The sequence below is a fragment of the Rhea americana genome, unplaced genomic scaffold (genome assembly GCF_003343005.1).
Source record: "Rhea americana isolate MKP2758 unplaced genomic scaffold, rheAme1 scaffold_11, whole genome shotgun sequence".
In the NCBI taxonomy this organism is placed as follows: domain Eukaryota; kingdom Metazoa; phylum Chordata; class Aves; order Rheiformes; family Rheidae; genus Rhea; species Rhea americana.
This window is the reverse complement of record NW_028185150.1, coordinates 2,715,455-2,739,076: the sequence shown is the minus strand read 5'-3', so window position 1 is coordinate 2,739,076 and position 23,622 is coordinate 2,715,455. Positions and strand designations below refer to the sequence as shown.

The following is a 23,622-nucleotide window of genomic DNA, read 5'->3' as shown; positions in this document are numbered from 1 at the left end:
AAATATTACTGCTGCTGCAACTGTTAACTGAAACAGAAGAATGGCAGTCTGTGCTGGAGGCAGCGAGGGAGAAGCGAGCCAGGCTGGTAGGCTGGGGCCCTGCTGAAGGTATATGCTGCTATTTGCCATTCCTGGCAGCCCACCCAAGGAGAAAGGGTGTGCTGTATAGCCAGAGGTGATGAACAGGCGAGGAGGTCTGTCAGGGAAACTTCCACCCTGCTGCTGCCTATCTGCAGCTCCCTCCTGACAGCACACAGACTCAGATTTCCATCCCCTCCTTCTCCTTAGGCTTTAATTTTGCTTGTTAAATTCTCATGTCAGGAGCAGAGAAAGTGAAAAGACTTGGTTAAGAGGAGGGGGACAAACTGCTTCAGTGCMTTAAGATAATGAATGAGCTTAAAAACTTACATTCTTTCGCTACAAAAAGTCACCACCACCACCTGGTAATGCACTTTTATATTTAGCAAAAACTTGTCATCTGTACTGTGAGGAAAAAAACATTACTGCTAAGACTTACTGGGCAAAGTTCCACCCTTATTCATCAGCGAATCTACACCACTCTTCTGCTGTTAGGGGAGGAAACTTCTAGTGTAAGCAAGAAGAGTTAGGTGAATTTTTATGAAGCTGTGCCTTCTCTTTCCAGGCACTCCTCCTTAGGAGGTCTGAATATTCTGTCTGTGGGACTTATACTCTGCCATGCCTCCCTTCATTTATCCCATATTTAAGACATCCTTACAGCAAACTTCAGAAATTTTCAGGAGGTTTCTTCAACATCCCCCTCCCCAGGTTTTAAGAAATGCAACACATCTGAAAAATCAGGACCTACTCTTTCAAAGTCCTGAGCATGCCTTTGCAGGTGATTCTTGTGACTGAGTATGTGGGGATGCATTCAACATCTCAAAGCCTAAACCTCCTCAAATAAGGGGCTGATAAGATCAACCAGTGATGGGAAAAAATCTGACAGCTAAAGAACTGAAACAGTCCCTAGCCCCATAAAGGAATTAATTAAAAAAATCACTTTAAAAATCAGTGATTTCCTTTTCTTTAACTCAGCAAGAGACAACCCACTTTGTTGGGCTAACTCTATCAAACTCTTGAGACAGCAGCAAACTTGCACTGCTTAAATTTCATGACGTAAATGAACAACAGGCTCAACGAACTGCATTAGCTGACAGAAAAGAAGTCAAGAAAGAAGAATGCACTGATATGCAAAACCTAGGTTTCTAACTAAAAGTTGGGCTTCCACATGCAGGGCTAGTCAGGAAACCATTTATTCTCTCTCAGCAGCTGGGTTATTTTAAAAATACTGGGCCTCAAAAGTTATGGAAACTTTGACAGTTATCTTGCAGTGTCTTAAGAAAAGTAAATGAAGAGCAAAATAAGGTCAAGAGCAATCCTTTTTTTAACCCATGTGTTAAAAATTCACTATCTAGATGAGAAGTCAGCATCCATGAAAAGTAAACTGCAGTATTTCATTGCTTTCCAAATTTTGCTAGGAAGCTCAAAGACAGCAAGGAGTTCTTGTTTAAACAAGCCTGAGTAAGGAGGAGGAAGACTGTAAATAAAGAAATCCATATAGAAATACAGACCACCCACCAAAATTTGCCATGGTTAGCTGATTCTGAATGTTATGATCAAATGCACCATCTGATTTTGATTATAGCTAGTGAAGCTAGACAAAGTAAGTAATAGATGATCCTTTTTAACAATAAGGCCTGTCATTTTAGTGGTTCCTAACTTATAGACACATATTGCTCTCGTACCAAATAATCCAGGTCTCCAGTTGCCCTTTTTTGCATGTTTTTTTTCCAGTTTTTATATACAGTGCTTTACTATGTGCAAGCAAAAACAGATTACAGATGCACGTGAGAAAAGACCAAACAATTCAAACATTAATTTCAATTCAAACATTAATTTCTGACACTCCAGTGCTCCTACATAGATATTAAAAAGGTCTTTGATTATGATATTATTCTGAATAATATCAACATGTTTATACATGGCTATGCCAAAATCTCATCAGAAACTTTCTGTGTTTGTCATTTTGTTTTTTGAAAACACTATGCATTTGACAACATGGATTTCCTTTTCTGAACTTCTCTTGACTGAGTTTATAGCAAGTCATAAGACATGGCAGCAGTCAAAAAGTAAAGAATTTAGGAAAAAGTAAATTTAATTTAAAATCAAATTATAATGATAGTTATAGCTGTTGTCTCCACAGATGTTCCAAATGCAACCTATCATGTTCTGATATGAAAAGTGAGAACAGAGATAGGCTGAGTAAAAGAATTCATTTGGGTGGCTCCCACCCAACAGTTGAGCAGAGTGATTAGGACAAACTGGCCCATTTCTATTGAGTCTTTCTTATGACAGATGCATCTAAGCTGAAGTAGTGTTTACAAAGCACAATCACTCCAAAGCCAGACAACGGAAAAATACAACTTCCCACTCCTAGTGAAAATCTTCAGTATCCTTTTTGCTCCTTAAAGAACACATTGGATGTTTGAATTTAGTCCATAAAAGTAGATGACAAAAACCACTTCTTCCAAAAGAAGAAGGGTTAGACTTCAAAAATATTTCACACACTTAAACTGGTCTTTGCCTTAATATAAAAATACTCACTATTGTGTTCTCCGTAAGAACAGAAATCTACATTTTGGCAAGGCAGCAGAACTAAACACTGCTAAGCATTTAGGATGAAAGCTTTGGTTTTAGATGCCATAGGTAACTCCTCAACTGACAATTATGCAGCAAACCAATGGTTCTTTTACTTTCCTTCACTTTCTCTATTATTTACTACCAAATTGCCTTTTGAGAAGAAAATCGTAAACAAGTTATTAATGTTTATTGGTCATTTAGCTGCGATCATGAATGTTTTACCATTTTACAGCTTAATGCAAGCATACTTAAATCTCTGAAAACAGCAATAATTGCCACAAGTATTAAGAAAAATTGCAGCCCTTGCTTCCTCTGGGTAGGTCAAGGGCTCAAGGAGAATGAAAAATGATTGGAGAGCCAGGCTATAATAGAAGAAAAATGACTACTGAAAAAGTGCAGTTTTCCTGCTCTGCACCAAGGTCAGACAGTGCTATAAATTGTGAGTTAAAGCTGTGTCAGAGGAGAACATCACAGAGCTTTCTTCCAAGAGCTCTTGCTTTTAAAATAAGCTTTCTTCAGCATCATTTAATATTTCATCTTCGTGAAGGTACATGATAACAAATATGAGAAGACAACGAGGAAGAGAGAAAAGGGAGAGACTGAGATACATGGTTCAGCACATAAAATTCACATTTGCTGTCAAAGCAGTTAGAACATAAAATTCTTGATGAAGTTTTCACCAAAAGTTTGCTAAACTTAACTTTCAGAATAAGGCAGTACAAACTGCTGCAGTAAAATGAATGTGGCAAGTGCATTCTCACTGCTGTCACTGTACTTTGGTTGTGGTTTGTAACAGCAGCAAATTGGACAAACCTCAATGAAAGCATTAAATTTCTACTCAGGAAATGCAATGGTATTATAAATTAGAACACAGTCTATTGCTCTTGACTGTCTTAAGAACTCAAATCTTGCTGGAGACTTCTTTTAGCTTAGTTGCATATTTCTTGGTTTTTGCACTCAATCCAATGGGACAAGGCAGAGTATTCACCTATCAATAGGATGCAAGAGACTCAGTGTGTGAGAAACAGGAGGAGCAGAATCAAGGGAAAAAAGCAGTCGTAGTTATCATTCAGAACTACAGTAAATAGTGATCACTTCAGTGATCTGCAAAAGGAGTCCAGTGAACTGCAAAAGTCAACATGGACTTTAACACTACCACATAGTTATCATTGGCCTCCCATAATGAAATCGTCTGTAAGAGCTAACAAAACAGCATATAAACTTACTTGGAGTGAAAATGCTCGTAAAGCAGGAATAGGGATTAAGGCAGCCATAAAGAAAGCAGTAACATTGCTGATAGATGTAAGGGCCACACTTGCTCCTGTTCGTTTCAAACATTCACCTGTTCTGTCCTGCAAAACAAATGGTGTATCTTAAAAGTCAAGTGCATAAGGTGATGTCTCACAAATGAATGGGCTGTCCTACAGATATAACATGGTAAGAGTGAAAACTATTACAAGGAACTTCTGCACACAAGCATGTATTTGAAAGAATTTGACAATAAACAATATACTAAGTACAGTATCCAGGAGCAAAGCAGATGATACATGATGCACTTACGTTTTTGAAGATAGAAAGTATCATCAAAGCTAACTCTAGCTTCTAAAGTCAAAGCTACAAGAATACTAACATTTAGATACCGAATACATGTTATGAAGTATGATGTATTTGGTATCAGCACAGTCACTTCACGTTCTCATCTTTTTCAGACAAAACAAGCATGCATTAACAGCATAGATACATAATGTATCTACATGTCATATTTAAGTATGCAGCAACAACAAAAAGCAAGGATCACACACACAAAAAGAGAGAAACAAACACATACACACAGGACCCAGTCCCAAACCAGTAAGCTATTCTGAAGCATGTGGAGGTTATTGTAGAATGTGTTTGTAGTGTTTGCATGCTGAACCAACTGAAAAGAGTACATCAAACACACTGCTTGTACAAACAAAATCGGCAAATATACATTGCTTTTAAATGATTTGTACTTTGGATATGAACAAAAAGGCAAATAAAAGGAAAAGATCATAAAAGCAAGGAGRTTTCATAACAGGAAGATGCTGTGCTTTGGAATGTCATAGTCGATYATAAATAAAAGGAAAAAAGAAACAGGGAAAATATATAAAATACCATAGATTTAAGGATATAACACAGAAACAAAGGTAATAGTGAATGCAAGTAAAAAAGTTTCTTTTCTAAGCTGACTTCTTCCCTCTTCCTATTTACCTTAAGAATTTTGTATTCTTCTATTAAAAATATTTTATCATTTTAACATCAAAGTCTTTTATTTCAGTTTGCTGCAAAATTTACCTCAACTTTCATTGAAGTTTTGGGCACGTAGAGAATTTGCATTATATAAATGAGCTTTTATATCACAGCTCTAAATTGAATTTCCAAAATAAAATAAATCTAGGATACTACTACGCAGGAAAAGAATGAATGTTCCAAAATATTCTAGGATCATATGTATTGCATTCATCATCACATAAAAAAAAAAAAATCCCCAAACGCCCTACTAATTCATTCTAGGTACAATATATCTTCCCGTGTAAAGCTTTTTCTTTTGTTTTCCCCCAGCTCCTCATTTTGTCATTACCTCAAATGGAATTCTCTTATTCTGTCCTGTTTCACTAAATGCATGTGCTAGAAGGAAAACATCATCTACACCAACTCCAAGAGCAAGAAAAGGCAAAACCTTGGGGGAAAAAACAAACAAAAGAACAATAAAGTTAATACTTCCATGACCTACTATGCAACTAGCCATTAGATGGCTAATTAAAACAGCTTTCACACTACATTTGAACTCAAATCCAAGAGCAAAACAAAAATCAAAAGGATGCAATACAGCTCTTCAATTTTGAAACACTGCTGAAGAACCTGGGATAGACCATGTATGGGCCCAAAAACTCTGAAAAAGTAATTCAAGGCTTGGGCAGACAAAGAATACTAGAGAGTACTTCAAATTATTTTCAAAATATTTGCAGAATTTAAACACTCTGATATATTCAGATATAAGGACAAAATCTGCAGCAGCTTTTGCACAAATTGATGCCTGCAGTCATACTGGGACACAGAGAAACAAATATCCCATAATCTACCTAATGAAATAAACTACAGGATATCTGCCCCTTCTTTTTATTATCATAGGGCAGCACTATCTCTTGATTTCTTACAGAACAGTCTACAAGATAGAAGTCACAAGTGAAAAATCTAAAAATCAAAAATCAAAAAATCAATCAAATCTAAAAATCAATTTTGCATCTTTTTTTTTTYCCTCAAAAAATGACTCAGATGCATTCATTTGCTAGCAAAGTACTTGTAATTTAGCAGAAGACTTGTGGCTCCTTGATACCTGAGTTGTGGCAGCGTTAAAGGAAATTCCAATCAATGAGCACAGGCCCAATCCTGCAGCCACTGAAAGTGCAACCAGCAAGACTCCTGCCAGCCCCACGGCGCCCTGAGACTTGGCACAGTCCCACCGCAGCATTGTTAAACAGGCATAGGCAAGCTGAAGTATGGGGAAAAAAAAGAGACATAAGGTAAATATCAGAATGGATCTTTCTCTAACAGTAGATACCCCCTAAGAATACACACAATTTACAAGCATTTCTAAACTGAATAGGCACACTAGAGACTTTACACAGAAGARCAGGTGACAACTCAGAGGCCAGTGTTTACGAACTGGCAATTTTAAGCATTCTGAAAATGTTCTGGACCACTGACTGCTAACAATAAAGCAGCTGTTTAAGCCTGCTATACTACCAGAGATAATTAAATAAACTAAAAATATTTATTACCATTAGCAAGTAGCCACTAGCTACTCTGATAACACTGACATCAGAAAATGACTTTAAGATGTCATCCAGGGTAGTTGTAGTGAAGGAAAGCACCTTCTGAGTAGAGTTTTGTGCAACACTTTGATGAACAACCTATGAAAAGAAAAATAGTGTGACTTAAAGAGAAGAACAACCCATATTACACATTACCACAGCACACATTTGGAATCAACTACTTACGCCTTAAGTGTTCCTCTTAAGAAACACACTCTATGCAAGAGATTTCACTGATGCTKCATGAAATATTTTTGGTAGTTATTCTCTGCAAGCTAATGATTGCCCAAGTAGAATTTGCATCATTCAGGAAAGGCCACAGCACTACAGCTCATTCAAAACATTTAATTTAAACCCTGAAAGGCAAGGAGGTTTCTTCTTTACGTAACACTGCTGCTGATTTGCTGTTGAACGAGTTTTGCCTTTAATCGAAGGCCGGAGCGCTCGTCAGGGTGCTCCTCTTCCCCCCACTGCCTGGCGGTTTCTCCGAGGCCAGAAGCAGCGCAGCAGAGGTCAGGGCTTGGGACACAAAGGCCAGGCACCGTCACATGGCCTCCCCACCAGGACTGCCGCTGCGGGAGGAATCGGTGGCTGGCTAATGCTTTCCAGACACCCTTAGACTAATCACCCGAGCCAAATGCTTTTCAATTCTGTCTAGCTCTTCAGTTCCTTTTAAGTCTCAGGAAAGCAAAAAAGTTCTGGATAGTAAACAGCAAAACCTTCCTGGCTTCTCCTGTGTGAACAAGCAAGCACCTTCTTAATTAAAAAGAGAATAAATCAGCCTTTTAAAATAGCCTGCGGCTATTTAACCAAGAGACAACCACTCACAGTATTAGTTTAAGTGTCTTCCTTGAGAAACACTGTAAAGTCATGACAGAAGGCAGTACAGCTTAGTAAGACTTTACAGCATGATATCTAGCGGGTTTTTTTTCAATTTTACCTCAACATACATCCTCTGCCAGGCTTCCAGAATTGCTGCTGCCTTATCCTCATTCCAGTTGATATGTGAAACATATTCATACCCCTTGAAGTGCTCATACATTTGCTTTGGAGTCATTAACTGAAACATGGTTTGCAAAGCCTGGGCACTGTAGTAGGGAGAGAAGGAAGAGGAAGAAGAGGCATAAAATATACATTTCCAGAAAATGATTTTCCTTGCAGTCCCAAATGAAAGCYTAATCGAAGATTGCATGAATTTTTGAATTTATAGGGCACATGTTCACATTAAAATTGAACATAGTATTTATTCTACTATGTATCTCATGCAGTTGTACTGGAATATACAGTATTGAGGCTAAATCTGGTTACACTAAAGTTAATGAATTTTGCCATTATTTTCAATGGGATCAGTTTCAGGAACAGAGAATGCAACCCCACAAATCAGTTATAAAGATCACTGATTAATAAACATATTTCTATGAGGAGGACACAGGACTAGTTATTTCTATGAAATGTTGAAAATGAAGTAAGTTGTTGGCAATTTGCCATTTGAAGACCTTGGTCTTTTTCATCCCTTGGAGAGAAATGCTAGACTAAACTCCTAATACTTGACACACAGCAAGGAACACTCCAAAATTAATAATTATTCATCATAAATTTCCACAGTAGGCAACTATGAAATTTTAGAATCTTAGGGAACTACTTCATTTTTCACCAAAAATATATTATTTGGCTACATGCTAGAAGACACTTCAGTGATCTTTTTCAGAAAAAATCAAAATTAGTAGGAAAATAAGCTTCAAAATGTAGGGCCAATTAAAAAAAAAAACCTTCAGATTCCTATCAAAATTTTTGATAAAAATATTTTTATCAACTATGCAAACATTATACTACTATTACTTTAATACAGATTTGGATTCAGTTTATACATCTAAATGTTTAATGATTTGTCTAATATTTTTCACAACAATTTTATTTCAAAGGGATTTCCCTCCACAAAGTCCAGCATTCCACAATTTCTTCAAGAAATTTAAAACAAAGGCTTTTGTTTCAACTATCAAAATGGTATTCAACTTGCAGTGACAAAGAACAGACATTTCTTGGTATCGATCCTAAACAATCAGTTCAATGGAGATACTGGAATTCTGAGAAAAGTCGTGAGCGGGCACATTACCCAAGTTATTTTTCCCCCTTTTCTTTTGATCATATTTCAAAATATGGTCAAAAGTTGTTCAATGCTTTAAACACTGTTCAAAGCTTTATACATACATTCTGAACACAAAACTGCCAAGAAAAGATTTTCTTTCTGAGCAATGTACCTATCATTCTTAGGTTAAAAGCAGGCAGAAATAATATCTCCTTCAATTTAAACAACTGTCTAATCACACTTTTAAATTCTGTCCTTATCAGCAATGTTGTCCTAGACCAGGGTTCATAATATACATCATTCACAAATTCTGAAAGGCAATTGATTTTGCATGATCCCACACACCTCCCCAAAAGCCCAAACAACAAAAAGCTTTGAAGTTTTCTTTAAGCATTTGTTTGCTTACCTCACAAGTTTACCAGAACTGTTCTTGACTGTGCCACCTATAATCAGCTCCTCCTGCCAATGCATGTATTTTCTGGACAGTCCATAGCATCCACCACTCAAAACAAGGGCCACATCAAGAGGCTAGAATAAGGTTATGAAGAAGCAATTCATCAGTTCCCAACTTCAAACAAACTCATATCCTAAATGAACACCTACTGTACTGGAGCAACAGACATTAAAGATAGTCTAAGAAGTCTACAAAAAGAAATGCGCTCAATAAATGGACCAGCCCAATACTCACAGACCAGAGAGCATGTTTTCCAAAGCCTAGTGTGACTGAGAAAGTGGTTTATGAAGTTGGGATTCATGGCTTCCAATTCTTCACAAAGTTCAGCAAAACTGGCCCTATCTGAAGGAAGCCTTGCCGCACAGCATCAGTATACAAAAGCAGCTGTATTCCAGGAGTGGCTGTGTCATCCTGAGGCATGTTGCCTGCTGAAATGGTGTGTCACTACATTGCCACACCTAGTTGGTAGATGAGAACTGTAGCCTCACTTTAAATATGCAGGATTAAGAACTGCATTACAGCCTGAGGGATGTTAGTGACCCTGGGCTAATATTATACAATATTAGTAGAGTGATGAAATTGCTGAAGAATATGAAATATACACTGCTTAGAAGGAAATAGTACTATCTTCTCTCCGCACATACACAACCTCCCTTGAAAATATCTACACAAGGATAAGCAAACTTACTTTAGTGGAATTTTTGTTGGGAGCCGTGATTGGGCAATCAGGATCAGCAGGATTTAGGCAAGGTCGATCCATATAACCATGACCAACTTCTGCTTTATTCAGCATTTCTTCCCAGCTCTCCACTTGATAGTTTATTTTCTTTAACTCTTCCAAGAATTCTAAGGGGTCAAAGTTGATCCACTGCAAAGGAGGTTTCCCTCTGCAAAGAAAATCAGGAGAAAATGACAAAGAAAATGACAAAATAAGTACTGAAACAATTTCTAATCCATATTCACATAAATGACTAAATTGTTTTCTGTTTCAAGCTAAACTCTTTCTGGTAAGGTTGTTTCATGAAATGAAATGCATGTTTTAATTATATTCATGTATGTATACTTTTTTTGTAGCCCCATTAATTTCAACAAAAACACTCAGTAATTACAGACCAAGTTACTCTATGAAAGGCAATGCTCACATGTTAAAAATACTTCCATTTACAAACAAAGTAAAACAAACCATCAAGCACCTAAATAACAAAAAAGCAGCTAACTGCTGCTTCAAAGAATTTGGGGGGAGGGGAGGGAGAAAGAAGAGAGGGAGCTGAGGAAAGAAAGCCTTTCACATAGTATCAGATTACCTCTTGCTAGTCTAATAATCATCTTGCAAATGTAATCAATCAATATAGCTGATCTTTGTTTATCTGTAATAATACCGTGCCCCTTCAAACACTTTGGCAGCTTGACTATCAGCCATCAAGTTTTCCTGCTACCATGGTTGTCACCACTATCACTGTCACATCTCCCACCCCCTACTTTTGAATTTGTGATGTTGACAGCCCAGAAAGGCTTTTGGCTGCCTTATTCTGTGGTTCAAACCACACTGTATCTGCTTAACCAGGCTTAAGTCATTATTCCGAATCTCCCAACCAGAAAACACAAACCCTCTTATTTCCCCATCTAAAACTGTACACTAAAGGTTAGAAGATGGCCATTGCAAATTGCTTTTACAGAGCCATGCAAACCAGGACAGAAACAATAACTCAAATGCTAACTCTAGCATAATTAACGGAAAATGCCTGCACAAATTAACAATTAACTCTTTGAAGCCCAGTGCATATAATATCACACTTGTAACCACCCATAAAAGATCCTATACTTGGTTTCTTTAATGATCTCACAAACAAAGGATTTTTTTTAATTCCTTAGGAAGACTTGAGATTTTACCCAAGACAGCTGCTTTTTCTTAGAACTACAATGACTTCCCAGCCAATCAATGGGATTGTAGTTACGCAAATAAACTTTTCTGTTCTTTTTCAAAAGGCAAAATATTTCAAAGGTTTCATTTCAGAACTTTTTTTTTTTTTTTTGTATGCCAACAGAACAAGGAAAGTAACAATACAGGACATCAACAGATGCCTACAAATCATCTTTTAGAAGCAGTTTCTTTTGTTCAATTTTTAAGAGATGCGTATTTTCTGAATTGACTTTTTTTTTTAATGTATTGGTTAAATCAGAATCTGAATAAACAATGGGAACACAACTCAAAAACATGCACAGTTTTACAATTAAAACCAGTCAGACTAGAAAGTTATAAAAGCAGTTATAGACTTACAACAAATAGGCAGTTCCTGACTGTAGTTTTGCTCCCTCCCAGAAGCAGTCCAAAGGAGTGATAATTAAACAAGGATAAAGATATTCTATAATCTGCCAAAATCAGAAAGGGGGAAAGAAAATATAGTTAGATTAGAACCTAATCAAACATCACAAGCTGAATCGTGAATATAAAATGCTTATAACCAAATGCCTGTTATGCCCACCTGGTCCATGTAACCGGCTTCTGTGATAAGTTCTCCTGATTTATAACATAAGTGTTCCAATTTCCATTGTCTGTAATAAAGAGTAACAAATATTTTTTCTGCACAAGTACTGAAAAGGTATTTTTAAAATGTAACATGCACGTAAAATGGCAGTTCATATACATAAGCTGACCTCAAGTAGCAAATTACTGAGAAAGCAAATTACTGAAAGTTTTATTCAGTGTAGGTATATTACACCTCACAAAGACAAAGGCCTTTCTTTTTGCAGTTATAAACTAGAAATACTTTTTTCAATTATGATAAATAGTCTCTGCAAAACTTATTAAAAATAATAGAGCTACTTTTGGATTATCAGGCTATAAAACAAAACTAAAAGGGACAAAAATCTGGCTATCTATAAATATGAGACCACTTGTGACTTAAGACATCACTCAATGACATGACAGAGAGCTCAGTATCAGGCTCAGAGGACTAGAATACTCCTAGTCCTAACTCATGCAAGCAGGAGAAAAGAAATGGTTAAGATTTCTGCCTTTTGTTCGGCTGTGTTACAGCTACCACCATCGCGGCCTCTAGCACTATAGATGAGGCTGTGTAGAAAACAGTTGGAGCCATGGCCCTAGTTCATTTAGACATCAGCTAGATGTGCTGAAAGACAGTGGACTTTATGCCTCACAACTGCATCCCTAGGCACATTTTCATCCTGTCAAGAGCAATCTTGGAGGAGCCGCTCCTTAGGGAGAGATCTCACTAGTCCAAAGCTGAGTTAGGACACATCTTTAATACATGTATTGTTGGACAATTCTTAGCTCCTGCCCAACCTTCAGCTTTGGCACATGGACACTCTGGAGACCAACTCTGACATGACTGCCTCTATGTTGTTAAATAGCCCAGTTATTCCACCCTCTGCCATTTCTCACCCTTTTGCATTTCTCTTTATGCTCACACTACTGAAAGGACAGTAACTTGTACTAGTATTCATAGCTATTACATGCCTCCAGCAGGTATCAGCAAGTGAACAACTACAATAGAGAAGGCTTCTTACTGTTAACAAATCCCATCAATAAGGTCCCATGTTTAACAGCAGAGTTACAGTTCCTTTACCAAGAAAAAAGGTCGATATTGCAGCACTGATCACACGGGTACATCTTTAGAATCTCATCCAACACCTCTTACACCATTTAATCTGTTAAAAGCCAGCTCGTCACTGTTACCTCACCACACTTTCAAGCATCAGTAATCAGTGACACTCAAATCAAAACAGACACTCAAAGGAAAAGGCTCTGAAGTGCTACCCATTTACAAACACACGCAAAGAAGCATGTGTCCATTTTCGGGTTGCTACAGGAAATCAAGTAAACCTTTGCTTTTCCCCTTACCTGTTGTACATATAAACATGTACTCTGCTGGCCTGAAGTGCAGAGTCAAGGTGCTGTTTCAGTGCTTCTGCTGTTAGTACATTAGCACCATCTTCCTGTGGAGTCTGAATCATGAGCTGGGGGTTAAACATGGCCTCTTCTCCAATCTTCTGTCGTGTGTAATTTAACTCCCGACTGACTCGTCCACCAACTGATGGATAAATATTAACAGCTTTGTATTAGCCYACAACAAGTTATTCTGGATTTACATGATCAGCACTCTTCAGTCAGAAAAACTTTACCATGCACATGGAATATTCCACCTCCAGCTCAAGCTCAGTATAACTCTTAAGATGAGTATCAACTTTGTTTTAGTAACATTGCAAAGGGAAAAAAAAAATCCTGTTCCTCATTAAAAAATACCCTTGTCCCAACTGCACCAGACCACTGATGTGTAAATTGGATCCCCTTACACATGGTTTTTCGATGTTATAACCAATATTCCACGTGTAAAAATTAAAAAAAAAAAAAAAAAAAAGAGAGAGAGAGAGAGAGAAACCTTTTCCTTGCAGACCAGACCAAATATTCCTATGTTACAATTTCTTACACTTGTATAAACAGTCTGGTCCAATAGCGTATTTCAAGATAAATGGCTTCAATTTACACTCTTCTTCCAAATAATTTGGCAAAGGCAGAAGGGGAATGTTTCTCTTCAGTTAAAAAAGGGAGGAGGGAAAGAATAAGTGTGCATGTGCACTTCCCTAAACCTCAGGTATAATGAAAAATATTACGTTCATATAAAGAGGTGCATTTTTGAGTGTAGCAGAACAGACCATATGCAGTCAAATGATTTGTCCCAGTAGTATGGTACCTACACAACATGGCGCAATGCAGCAAATAATGTATACTCAACATTTGTTTCCTAACATTGTGCTCTCTATCAAAATATAGTTAAAAAAAAAAAAAAAAAGACAGGAGACTGCAAAGCAGACAGGCTCTTGRGGGAGCCTTATTCAATTTGCCTTGCCAGAGGAAGTTACGTAAAAATGGAAAATTATCTTCCAGCTTACAAAAAAACCTTCAATTAGAGTTCATACACTTTACACAATCTCCCGTATAGTCTCTTTAGCAAGTGCATGTGGGAGGAGGTTCAGTTAATTCAGTCCACTAGCTGAATCAAGACCACATCCAGATGAGGAGGACAAGACCACCGCCACCAAATTGTTTACATGCCTTACAATTTACTACCATTATTGTTTTGCTAAGTCCAAGCCTAGAGACTTGGTCTAATTTGTTATATTTTTGTTAATTCTAACCACCTTAGCACTGGTGATCTGAATTACTGCCAAAGTTTAGAAGTTCTCTGACAGTGCAAACAGAAATTAGACATGCACATCTATCTCTTATCCTTCGTAACTGAAGACTGATCTGTAACTAGTTCGCAGTGTGGTGGATGACGTTCCCAAACATGTGAATAGGCCTGGGACATACTTTTTCAGTCAGCTGGAGCCTTGTAACGCCAACAGGGATAATGGGACCACAAAGTAAGAAGCTGGGCCCCAGCATAGGTAAAGCTGTCAGAACCAGGTCCTCAACAATTAAGTCATATATTTTTCTGCCATGAAACATCACTTAGTATCTAGCTCAAGAATTTATTGAAGAAATAGGTATTTCCACCACACATTCCAACCATTTTTCAGCCTGTCACATGTATTACTACATCCTTCAGATCATGTAACAGTGACCAGGTCACAATAACAAAAATAAAAAGCAAAGTACAAATTGCACATCTGGATTCCCTTTATTACAGTGATAAGATACATAATCACTGAGACTGTATACGCATCAAAACAAAAAAAGCTAGTGTTAAGTTATATCAGGCATTAATTCTCCTCTAGACAGAACTCTGTGATACATTTTGCTTCATCTTATAGGGATATGGCAGGGGAACATGTGTTCTAATCCATTGGTCTTGGAACAAAACCTTCCTTTGCAGACCTTTATATGACAAATACTTCAGAACATAAACTGACTCCCTTCCTCTGAGTTTCAATGATACCCAAGACAACAAAGCCCCAATTTGATCAGGACTGCATAGTCTACATAAACACCTCTTCCTCATACTATAGTCTCTCTTTCCATTTCTGCTTTACTTCTGTGTTTAACCAGGACTTKAACTGAGAGAGCAAACTTGGAGCATGACATAGGAGGCATTCCCATCTCCGCTGCAAGTGACCAACTGTTTACTATCAACAGAAATGATTGCTTCCTAATCAAGCTCTTGTCAAACTATATTAACTTCACTGAATGAACAAGGCAGATTTAGCTAATCAAAACTGCACTGCACAAGTCAGACATCAAAGATGAAACTGTTTCTTCTCCTTTTACATTCAAAACAGGAATAACAAAAACATCCAAGAAAATGGACGCATGTTCCAGATCTCAACAATAGAGCTGCTGAGCATTTTTCTTAAGGCATTATACCATTTCATTATTTCTCTGATGAGTCCACTATGCACATTTCTTCTGCCAAAAACAGTAAAGATAACTCCATAGGCTAAACTTAGATACTTTATACAACATAACACTCATATAAAAAATTATACACTTAGATTGCAGAGGAAAATTCTGACTAACTGCCAAAGACAGATTATGTGAAAATATATGGATGGACCAGAAGCAAGTGGATACATCAGTGGCCTTTCAATATATCATAAGCAATAAAAAACAAGGAAGACATAAAAATTACAGAAAACTTCTACCAATTTTATGTTTTCATTTCTTGTAACTGAAAGTTTACAAAAATTATTGGAGGCTGCCATGCTCAAGGATCTTAAACCTCCACAATCAGCTGCATAAACGCTTTGATTAGGCAGGCACTCTTGTTGTGTTTTTATTTATTTGTTTATTTATTTTAAGGTGTCCACAACTGGTGCCAAACCTAAGGAGAGACCACTAAACATCACTGAAATGTACCTGAAGTCTCGCTGTGTACGACGGATAAGCAATATCATGCTCAACACACACACACTCCACAGAACGTCATTCCTTACACGCATTAGAAAAACAGTATGTGCATATTATATTCATCAGAAGATGTTCACGCTACAGGACAACTAATACAATGGAAACCATGACCAACCAAAGAGACAGTCTTCTGTGATTTTCCTTTCTGGACATTTTTTGTATTTTTGGAGACAACAATATTTTCCACTTACAATACTACTGACTTTTAAATTGTATGTATGGCTTAGAGTACCAGTATTTCCCATCTCTTTCCATACAAAGACAGAGCTATTCCAGGTCAATAATGTGGTGACAAAGTCCACACAACACTCTCCTTTTCTGATATATCAAAAGCCACTTGATGGCATTCCTGTATTGCATGACTCCTTATGATTCAGTGCCTAGATAGCTGAGTTGGTGGCACTCCTACCCACAAGCCAAAATGCTTATTTAACAGATCAGTATATGGGCTCATGGCCAGTGGTAACACAACACAGCAGTCTGTACACTACCCTTTCAGTTGTGTCATCAAATTCTGGGTGGCGGTCTAGTGGAAACAAGATACTATGCCCTCTGTAAAATTAAGCTAACAAGAAAAAAAAAATCAAGCCAAAGTAATAACATCAGTGTCCTGGCACCACTCCTCACTTAATATATCAGTTTCTAATGCACAAGAATGTGTGTGAAGGCTCATGTTCAGCATAAGATAGTTTTATTGCCAGCATCTTTGTTGTGGAACATTAGTCCTTGTTAAAAGCCCCTCAGTGGCTTTTCCAGAGAAGAGGAAAGTCCTTTTTCCCCCAGATGCAGGACAACCACAACTTCCCTCTCATTTCTTGCCAGCAGGCAGAAGAGCGGACCTGAGCCAGTGGGTCTCCTGGGCCATTAAACACATCACTCACCTCCTGGACTTCCCTCCTGGCTGAAATGGAAGCTGGTTAACGTACTAAATCTTTGGCCTTCTCAAAGGCTTGCAGAGAGCACTTAATTGTCAATATAGACACTGGGTTGCTAAGGACTATCTCAGGACCAGTGCATCTCCCTCCCCCACATGCAATGAACAGCTGTCAGGTGGTAACCAGTTTTAGTCATCCTTAACTTGAGGCAGCCCTGAACCCATGACCTAAAGGTGAAAGGCTATATATCCTGTTACCAAGCACTTGTGCCTTAGTCCCAGCATCTCAGTTATCACACAATAAAATGCTTTAGTGCATCTTAAATGAGAAGCAATCAGAAAATCAAAACTGCTCACCTCTCATACACATTTTCACAACACTGGTGCACCTTTTCCAATAACAAAGTGTGAAACTCGACCTGCTTTCACTCGCACAGTTTCTGACTCACAGATTTCCACTGACTTACTAACAATTTTGAAGTTACTGGGTCATTCCATTCATACACTCATTTCTACCTTCAATGTCATTCTTATCTGTATGAACTTTCTCAAAATTAGCTTCCAATATTTGCATGCTGTTACATTAACACGCTTATAAAGAACTCTGGAACCTGCTACTAGAAACTAAAGTCACTTCTGCACAGAATATTTTTAGGAATAAGTTTGAAGTCTCCCACACTAGCTGATTTTGATCCCAAATCAGGCAATGAATGACAGCCAAAAATCACTGCTTGTTAATTTGCTGTCCACTTGTTCAACAGGCATGAAGTATTTCTTTTTCCGGATATCTTACAAAGTTCTATTTCAAATTACTGGAATTGCAGCATATAGCCTCAGGTTTTGCATTTTTTTGGATATGAACACTACCTTTATTAACCACTCAATAGCTACCTTGTGTGTGACTGCACTACAAATACCTTAGCACAGAGCAAGCCTTCCCTTAAAAAAAGAACATTCCTGAGAGCTTTTATTCCACTTGGAATACAAACGTTTCTCTAGTAAGCAGAGGACAGACCTTGAGAAATCAAAGTACCTACTAGCTTTTGAGCGTCAGTCTTTCTACGACAAGTCTGAGGTGCCTAAACGGAGTAAAGTTTTCAGGAGAACTTCCCTCCTAAAGATTACGTTTTCATCTGAGCATTTGAGGAAGAATAAATAAATAAATAAATATCAACAATTAGTATCTCTATTTTTTTTAAAAAAAAGACAGTACATTTTCTTTGTTTACAGTATTGCAAATGTATCATTAGAGCAGTATGGTTAAACATTTTGATGCTGACAACTCAAAGCACTGAGAGATGTGCTGCTGGACCTTGTACTAACCAACAAAGAAGAATGAGTTGGAGATGTGAAGGTTGGGGGCAGCCTTGGCTGCAGTGACCATGAGATGGTTAAGTTCAGGATCCTGTGTGGAGGAAGCAAGTCAATAACTAGGATTGCAACCCTGGACTTCAGGAGAGCAGACTGTGGCTTCTTTGGGGACCTACTTGGAGGAATCCCATGGGTTAGGGCCCTTGGAGGAAGGGGGGGGTCCAAGAGAGCTAGTTAATATTCAAGAATCACTTCCTCTAAGCTCAAGAGCACTGCTGGCAAAATTCAGACAGAACAAGAAAGCACACAGAATGTGGAAAAGGAGGACAGGTCACTTGGGAGGAATACTGGAACAGATTATGCAGGAATGTGATGAGGAAGGCTAAGGCCCCTTTGGAATTAAATCTGGCAAGGGATGTCAAGGACAACAAGAAGGGATTCTTCATATACACCAGCAGCAAGAAGATTAGCGAAAATGCACGCCTGCTACTGAATGGGGTGGAGACCCTAGTGATGAAGGATACAGAGAAGGCAGAGTAACTGAGGGCTGCCTTTGCTTCTGTCTTCACTGCTAGGGGCAACACTCAGGAATCCCAGAGCCTGCAGAGAGGACAGAAAGTCTGGAGAGAGGAAGGTTCTGCCTTGGTCAAGGAGGAGTGATTGGATTAGAAATCTTTCAGGCAATTCTGACACCCACAAATCCACGGGCCCTGGTGGGATGCACCCACAGGTACTGAGGGAGCTGGCAGATGTTCTTGTCAGGCTGCTSTCCATCATCTTTGAAAGGTCCTGGAGAACTGGAGAGGCGCCTGAGGACTGGAAGAAAGCCAGTGTCACTCCAGTCTTCAAAAAGGGCAAGAAGGAGGACCCAGGCAACTCCAGGCCAGTCAGCCTCACCTCCATCTCTGGAAAGCTGATGGAGCAGCTCATCATGGATTCACCAAGGCGAAATCCTGCTTAACCAATCTGATAGCCTTCTCCAATGGAATGACTGGTGTGCAGACGAGGGGATGTGGATGTTGTGTACCTTGACTTCAGCAAGGCTTTTGACACTGTCTCTCCTAACATCCTCCTAGGCAAGCTCTGGAAGTGTGGGTTGCATGAGTGGACAGCGAGGTGGATTGAGAATTGGTGAAAGGCAGAGCTCAAGAGGATTGTGCTCAGTGGCTCAGAATCCACTTGGAGGTCTGTAGCTAGCAGTGTTCCCCAGAGCTCAGTACTGKGTCCATCTTGTTCAACTTACTCATCAATGACCTGGAAGAAGGGACTGAGTGCCTCCTCAGCAAGTTTGCTGATGATCCCAAGCTGGGAGCAGTGGCTGTTACCCTAGAAGGTTGTGCTGCCATTCAGAGAGATTTGGACAGGCTAGAGAGTTGGGTGGAGAGGAACCTCATGAAGTTCAACAAGGGCAAGTGCAGAGCCCTGCACCTAGTACCAGTAAGGCTGGGGGCTGATCTGTTGGAAAGCAACAGAGACCTGTGGAGAAGGACCTGGGAGTGCTGATGGATGACAGATTGACCATGAGCCAGCAATGTGCCCTTGTGGCCAGGAAGGCCAATGGTATCCTGGGGTGAATCAGGAATAGTGCTGCCAGCAGGTCAAGGCAGGTGATCCTGCCCCTCTCCTCAGCCCTGGGGAGGCCTCATCTCGAGTACTGTGTCCAGTTCTGGGCTCCCCAGTACAAGAGAGACATGGAGCTCCTGGAGAGAGTCCAGCGTAGGGCTACGAAAATGATTAGGGGACTGAAGCATCTGCCCCATGAGGAAAGGCTGTGAGAGCTGGGCCTCTTCAGCCTGAAGAAGATCAAGAGGGGATCTTATCAATGTCTAAAATATCTTAATAGGATTGTCAACAGGATGGGGCCGAACTCTTTTCAGTGGCGCCCAGTGACAAGACAAGAAGCAACGGGCACAAACTGAAACACAGAAAGTTCTATCTGAATATGAGGAAGAACTTTCTTAGTGTGAGAGTGACCGAGCAGGCTGTCCAGAGAGGTTTTGGACTCTCCTTCTCAGGAGATATTAAAAACCTGCCTGGACGTGATTCTGTGGAACGTGCTCTAGGTGAYCCTACTTGACCAGGGGGGTTGGACTCCAGATGATCTCCAGAGGTCCCTTCCAACCTCAACCACGCTGTGACTTTGTGATTCTGTGTGATTCGGTGAAATCACACCTTTAAGAGTCAAGAGACACCACACACTTCGCGTTTTCTTTTCACCTTTCCAAAGGATATCTTTTTGATAAATCAAACAGGCAGCTGCTTGAACATTGCCCAGTAAGGACAACACCTCCAACCTGCAAAACATGTTAATAGGACTAGATAGGAATTAAAAAATCCTCCATTAATTGATAATCACATAAAAGCAAAGATGAGAAAAATACCCCAATATGGCTACCTGAGACTTGAACTTTGCTAACCAATCCAAAAAAACAGCAGTGTGCAGAGAAAGACAAACACAACCTGGACCACACAGCCTCTTTTATGCCACACCACCGCAGCACTTCACAGTGGGAGAGTGCTTGTGGTGAGGCCCCAGTCAGGCTCCTTGCCTCCTCTCCATCACCCTCTCTCTCCTGGGCCTGCAACCAGAAGAGGTCCCTCTTATTCTGTTCCTCTCCACAGCCTCCCATACAGTGCATCTCCCTCTCAATTTTGATTGCTCTCAAAGTGTTGTTTCTACCCTTCTTCCTTACTTACTCTTTCTTTGACTGTTCCCATGCCATTTCTACAGCATAGACACATTGGTGTTTCTCAAAACAGAATGAAACAAACTTCAGACCAGTGGTAAGTGGTAAAGCATCCAGCTACAACTTCAGCTCCCCATCCTAAGTTTGCATTAGCGCTAAAAAAAAGCCACCTCTCACATTAGCAGAAGGCAGTATCTACAGACACAAATTTCCATTTTTTTCCAAAGGAGCACACTCCTCATGACAACAAAACATAGCAGCCAAGTGTTAATCACACAGGATTGAAACCACATAAAAAGAAATTGAGATACCAGAGCTGAAAGTTCTCTGGCAGGGATGAAAATTACCCTGCCTCTTACTGGGTATGGGAAAATAATGGCCTTTTGATTTAAAGCTTCCCATCGCTGTCACGGGAGTTCTGGCTTTGGGTTCTCTGAGCTCGCATGTGTTGCTCATCATGCTCTTTGTCCGCAAGAGATACAGCTTTACTGCACACAGCCAGTGTGTCCCGATTCCTCCCAATGGGAGGAGGTAAGACAGCACTTTCCTTAGCATTATTTGAAACAATGCTTTCTCTGGGACTGACTGGCAGAGTACAGAGGTAAAACTGTTAGTTTGGAAGACTTGCAAAACACTTTAATTGACCACTTTTCAACTGAATTTTAAGATTATTCAACACAAGAAATGGGACTGGTTGGCATATCTATTTTGTAAAGATTTTAAAATGCTGTTACTTGCAGAGTTCTCAGAGATGTTTCTGGTTTACATGGTCAGTCTCTCATTTTGTTAACTATTGATTGTAAGACACTATTATGTATATTTTGATTTTCTAACAGTGCTAACGATAGATCACTGAAGTCCTTCAGGGTTGTATTATAATAAAGATTTTGCTAACTGCACTGATTTTTCTGCTCATTTATTTCATTGTGCAAAATAAAGATTAACAGGGTGTATTTTAAATGGAGCTATCAAAAAAACAGTCAGAAATGATGCACTATGGGAGTCAGAATATAATAGTACCCAATCAGTGTTTTAAAGCGATTACATAGTCATTCAAATGGCTGTGCAACAGCTCAACAATGATAATCTTTATCCTGTAATTAAACACAATTTATGCTAGCACTAGACTCAGGACAGCCAGAAATTTCATGCTGCATTTAGATTCTCTACACAGCATTTACTTCTCTTAATACAGGTACCCACATGTGTACAGTTCACATCTAATGGCAACAATCATGCCTAGCCAGGTTAGACAGCCTGCACTCTACCATACCCTTCCTAGCATCCAGATGGATATGTATCTCCATCACTCTACCCCCCATGATATGGTGTAACAGCAAGACACGATAATCTGCCCAGAATATCATCACATCGCCGTATGAAGATTTAACCACTTCCAATCTGTCCTTAGCCCTACTGACCTCTAGAAAAATCTAGAAGCAATGTGACTATCTCCATCATTCCCATCACAGTTAAAATTATATAACTTAAGGGTTTTCTTTTTAAGAAAAAAAATAAAAAGAAAGAAAAAAAAGACCATTTTCTACAAATACAATCAAGTTACAGAGAACACCAAAGCACTTGAGAAGGCTTCTTTTTATTTTCCAGGCTATCATCTGATATAACTTACACTCCTCACACATGCTAGGGATGACTTCGGTGTTGCTGTTGCAAATTTCATTAATGCTTATATGGTTATGAATAGCAAAAATAAAGAAAGATATCAGAGACTAGTTTTCATTCTGTCACAGTCTGACAAAGTTCAGGGCAGTAACAGACACAAGCTATCTGCAGACCCAGGAAAACAGCCCAACAACAGCTGCCTCATCTCACAGCAAGAAACTTTCTTTGCACCTTTAAGAGCTAAAAATGTTTTCCTTAAAAAAAAGTCAAATAAAAGCTGGTTTTACATATGTTTACCAGTGTTTTGGTTGTAGGCAGAAAAACTGTATTTCTGATGAAGCAGAATAGACTGCTAAAAAAATAATGAATGTTTTGCTGCATTTTTTCTTTGGGCTGAGAAACTGGAACAAGTGCTTAAAAAAAAAGTAGTACTAAGTGGTAAAACATACAACCACCATTAAAATTGTATACRAATATACAAAAAAAGACAAAACTTGTACAATTAATACAAACTTCCCATTTAAATATAAAATTCAGTGAACTGGGACACATGTCCTTGTTAACAGGTTATGRGCTGTTCACCTCTGGGTCACTGGTTCTAATCCAGCCAGCAACAATAGTGACCACAAGTTGTTTACCATCTGACAGCTGTTTGGTAGCTTATGTGATATGAGTTGGTGGTCTCAGTCCATTTCCTAACGGGCAGGTGTCCATATTATAGAAAGCCACCATCACAATTGCTGTCCTTGTTGACTATTTCAACAAAGAGACTGAGGAATGAATAGATACRGAGAGCGAACAACCCTTTATTCCAAAGAAGTGTCCCTTCCAGTCAGAGCTGAGCCACAATTTTTCATAGAGAAGCCTAACTAAAGAATTTTCTGGGTGAAGCATCAAAGAAGTAGAGGATTTTAGACTCTGCTTCTTCCTAGAAATCAGGGASAAGATCTATCACTAGTGCACATTGTTGTATTTCTTAACAGTTCATGGTCCTTTGACAATTTACATCAGCTGAGGAGCCAAGCTGAAATTTTAACTTTTCAGTAATTTAAGAAAACATTCACGTAGTCTTAATAATAAGCCAAAACCCTCAACCATACTAAAAATGACTACAGCTTCCAAGAGTTCTGCTGAGAAGAGTATGTAAAGGGCTTCAAGGTCTAAACCTAACAATTTTTAAACAGCTGAATATAATTGTTTTAAGTTACTTTAACTTGACTAAGAG

At 38.9% G+C, this 23,622-nt stretch overlaps 1 protein-coding gene across 2 annotated transcripts in view; it reads right to left on the bottom strand.

The window, feature by feature from the left end:
• The window catches only part of PTCH1 (patched 1), a 75,740-nt gene that overhangs the window by 32,124 nt on the left and 19,994 nt on the right, over nucleotides 1–23,622 (bottom strand). Inside the window, exons 2-11 of one of the 2 annotated variants that reach the window (XM_085312887.1) lie at nucleotides 12,897–13,086; nucleotides 11,518–11,587; nucleotides 11,313–11,404; nucleotides 9,723–9,921; nucleotides 8,987–9,108; nucleotides 7,435–7,582; nucleotides 6,462–6,593; nucleotides 6,017–6,172; nucleotides 5,261–5,359; nucleotides 3,885–4,010 (exon numbers count right to left, since the gene is read on the bottom strand). In XM_085312887.1, the coding sequence (XP_085169013.1) occupies nucleotides 3,885–4,010; nucleotides 5,261–5,359; nucleotides 6,017–6,172; nucleotides 6,462–6,593; nucleotides 7,435–7,582; nucleotides 8,987–9,108; nucleotides 9,723–9,921; nucleotides 11,313–11,404; nucleotides 11,518–11,587; nucleotides 12,897–13,027 (1,275 nt within the window). In that variant the 5' untranslated portion in view covers nucleotides 13,028–13,086. Of the gene's footprint in view, nucleotides 1–3,884; nucleotides 4,011–5,260; nucleotides 5,360–6,016; nucleotides 6,173–6,461; nucleotides 6,594–7,434; nucleotides 7,583–8,986; nucleotides 9,109–9,722; nucleotides 9,922–11,312; nucleotides 11,405–11,517; nucleotides 11,588–12,896; nucleotides 13,087–23,622 lie in introns of those variants that run through there. The other variant, XM_085312877.1, reaches the window with a different exon arrangement.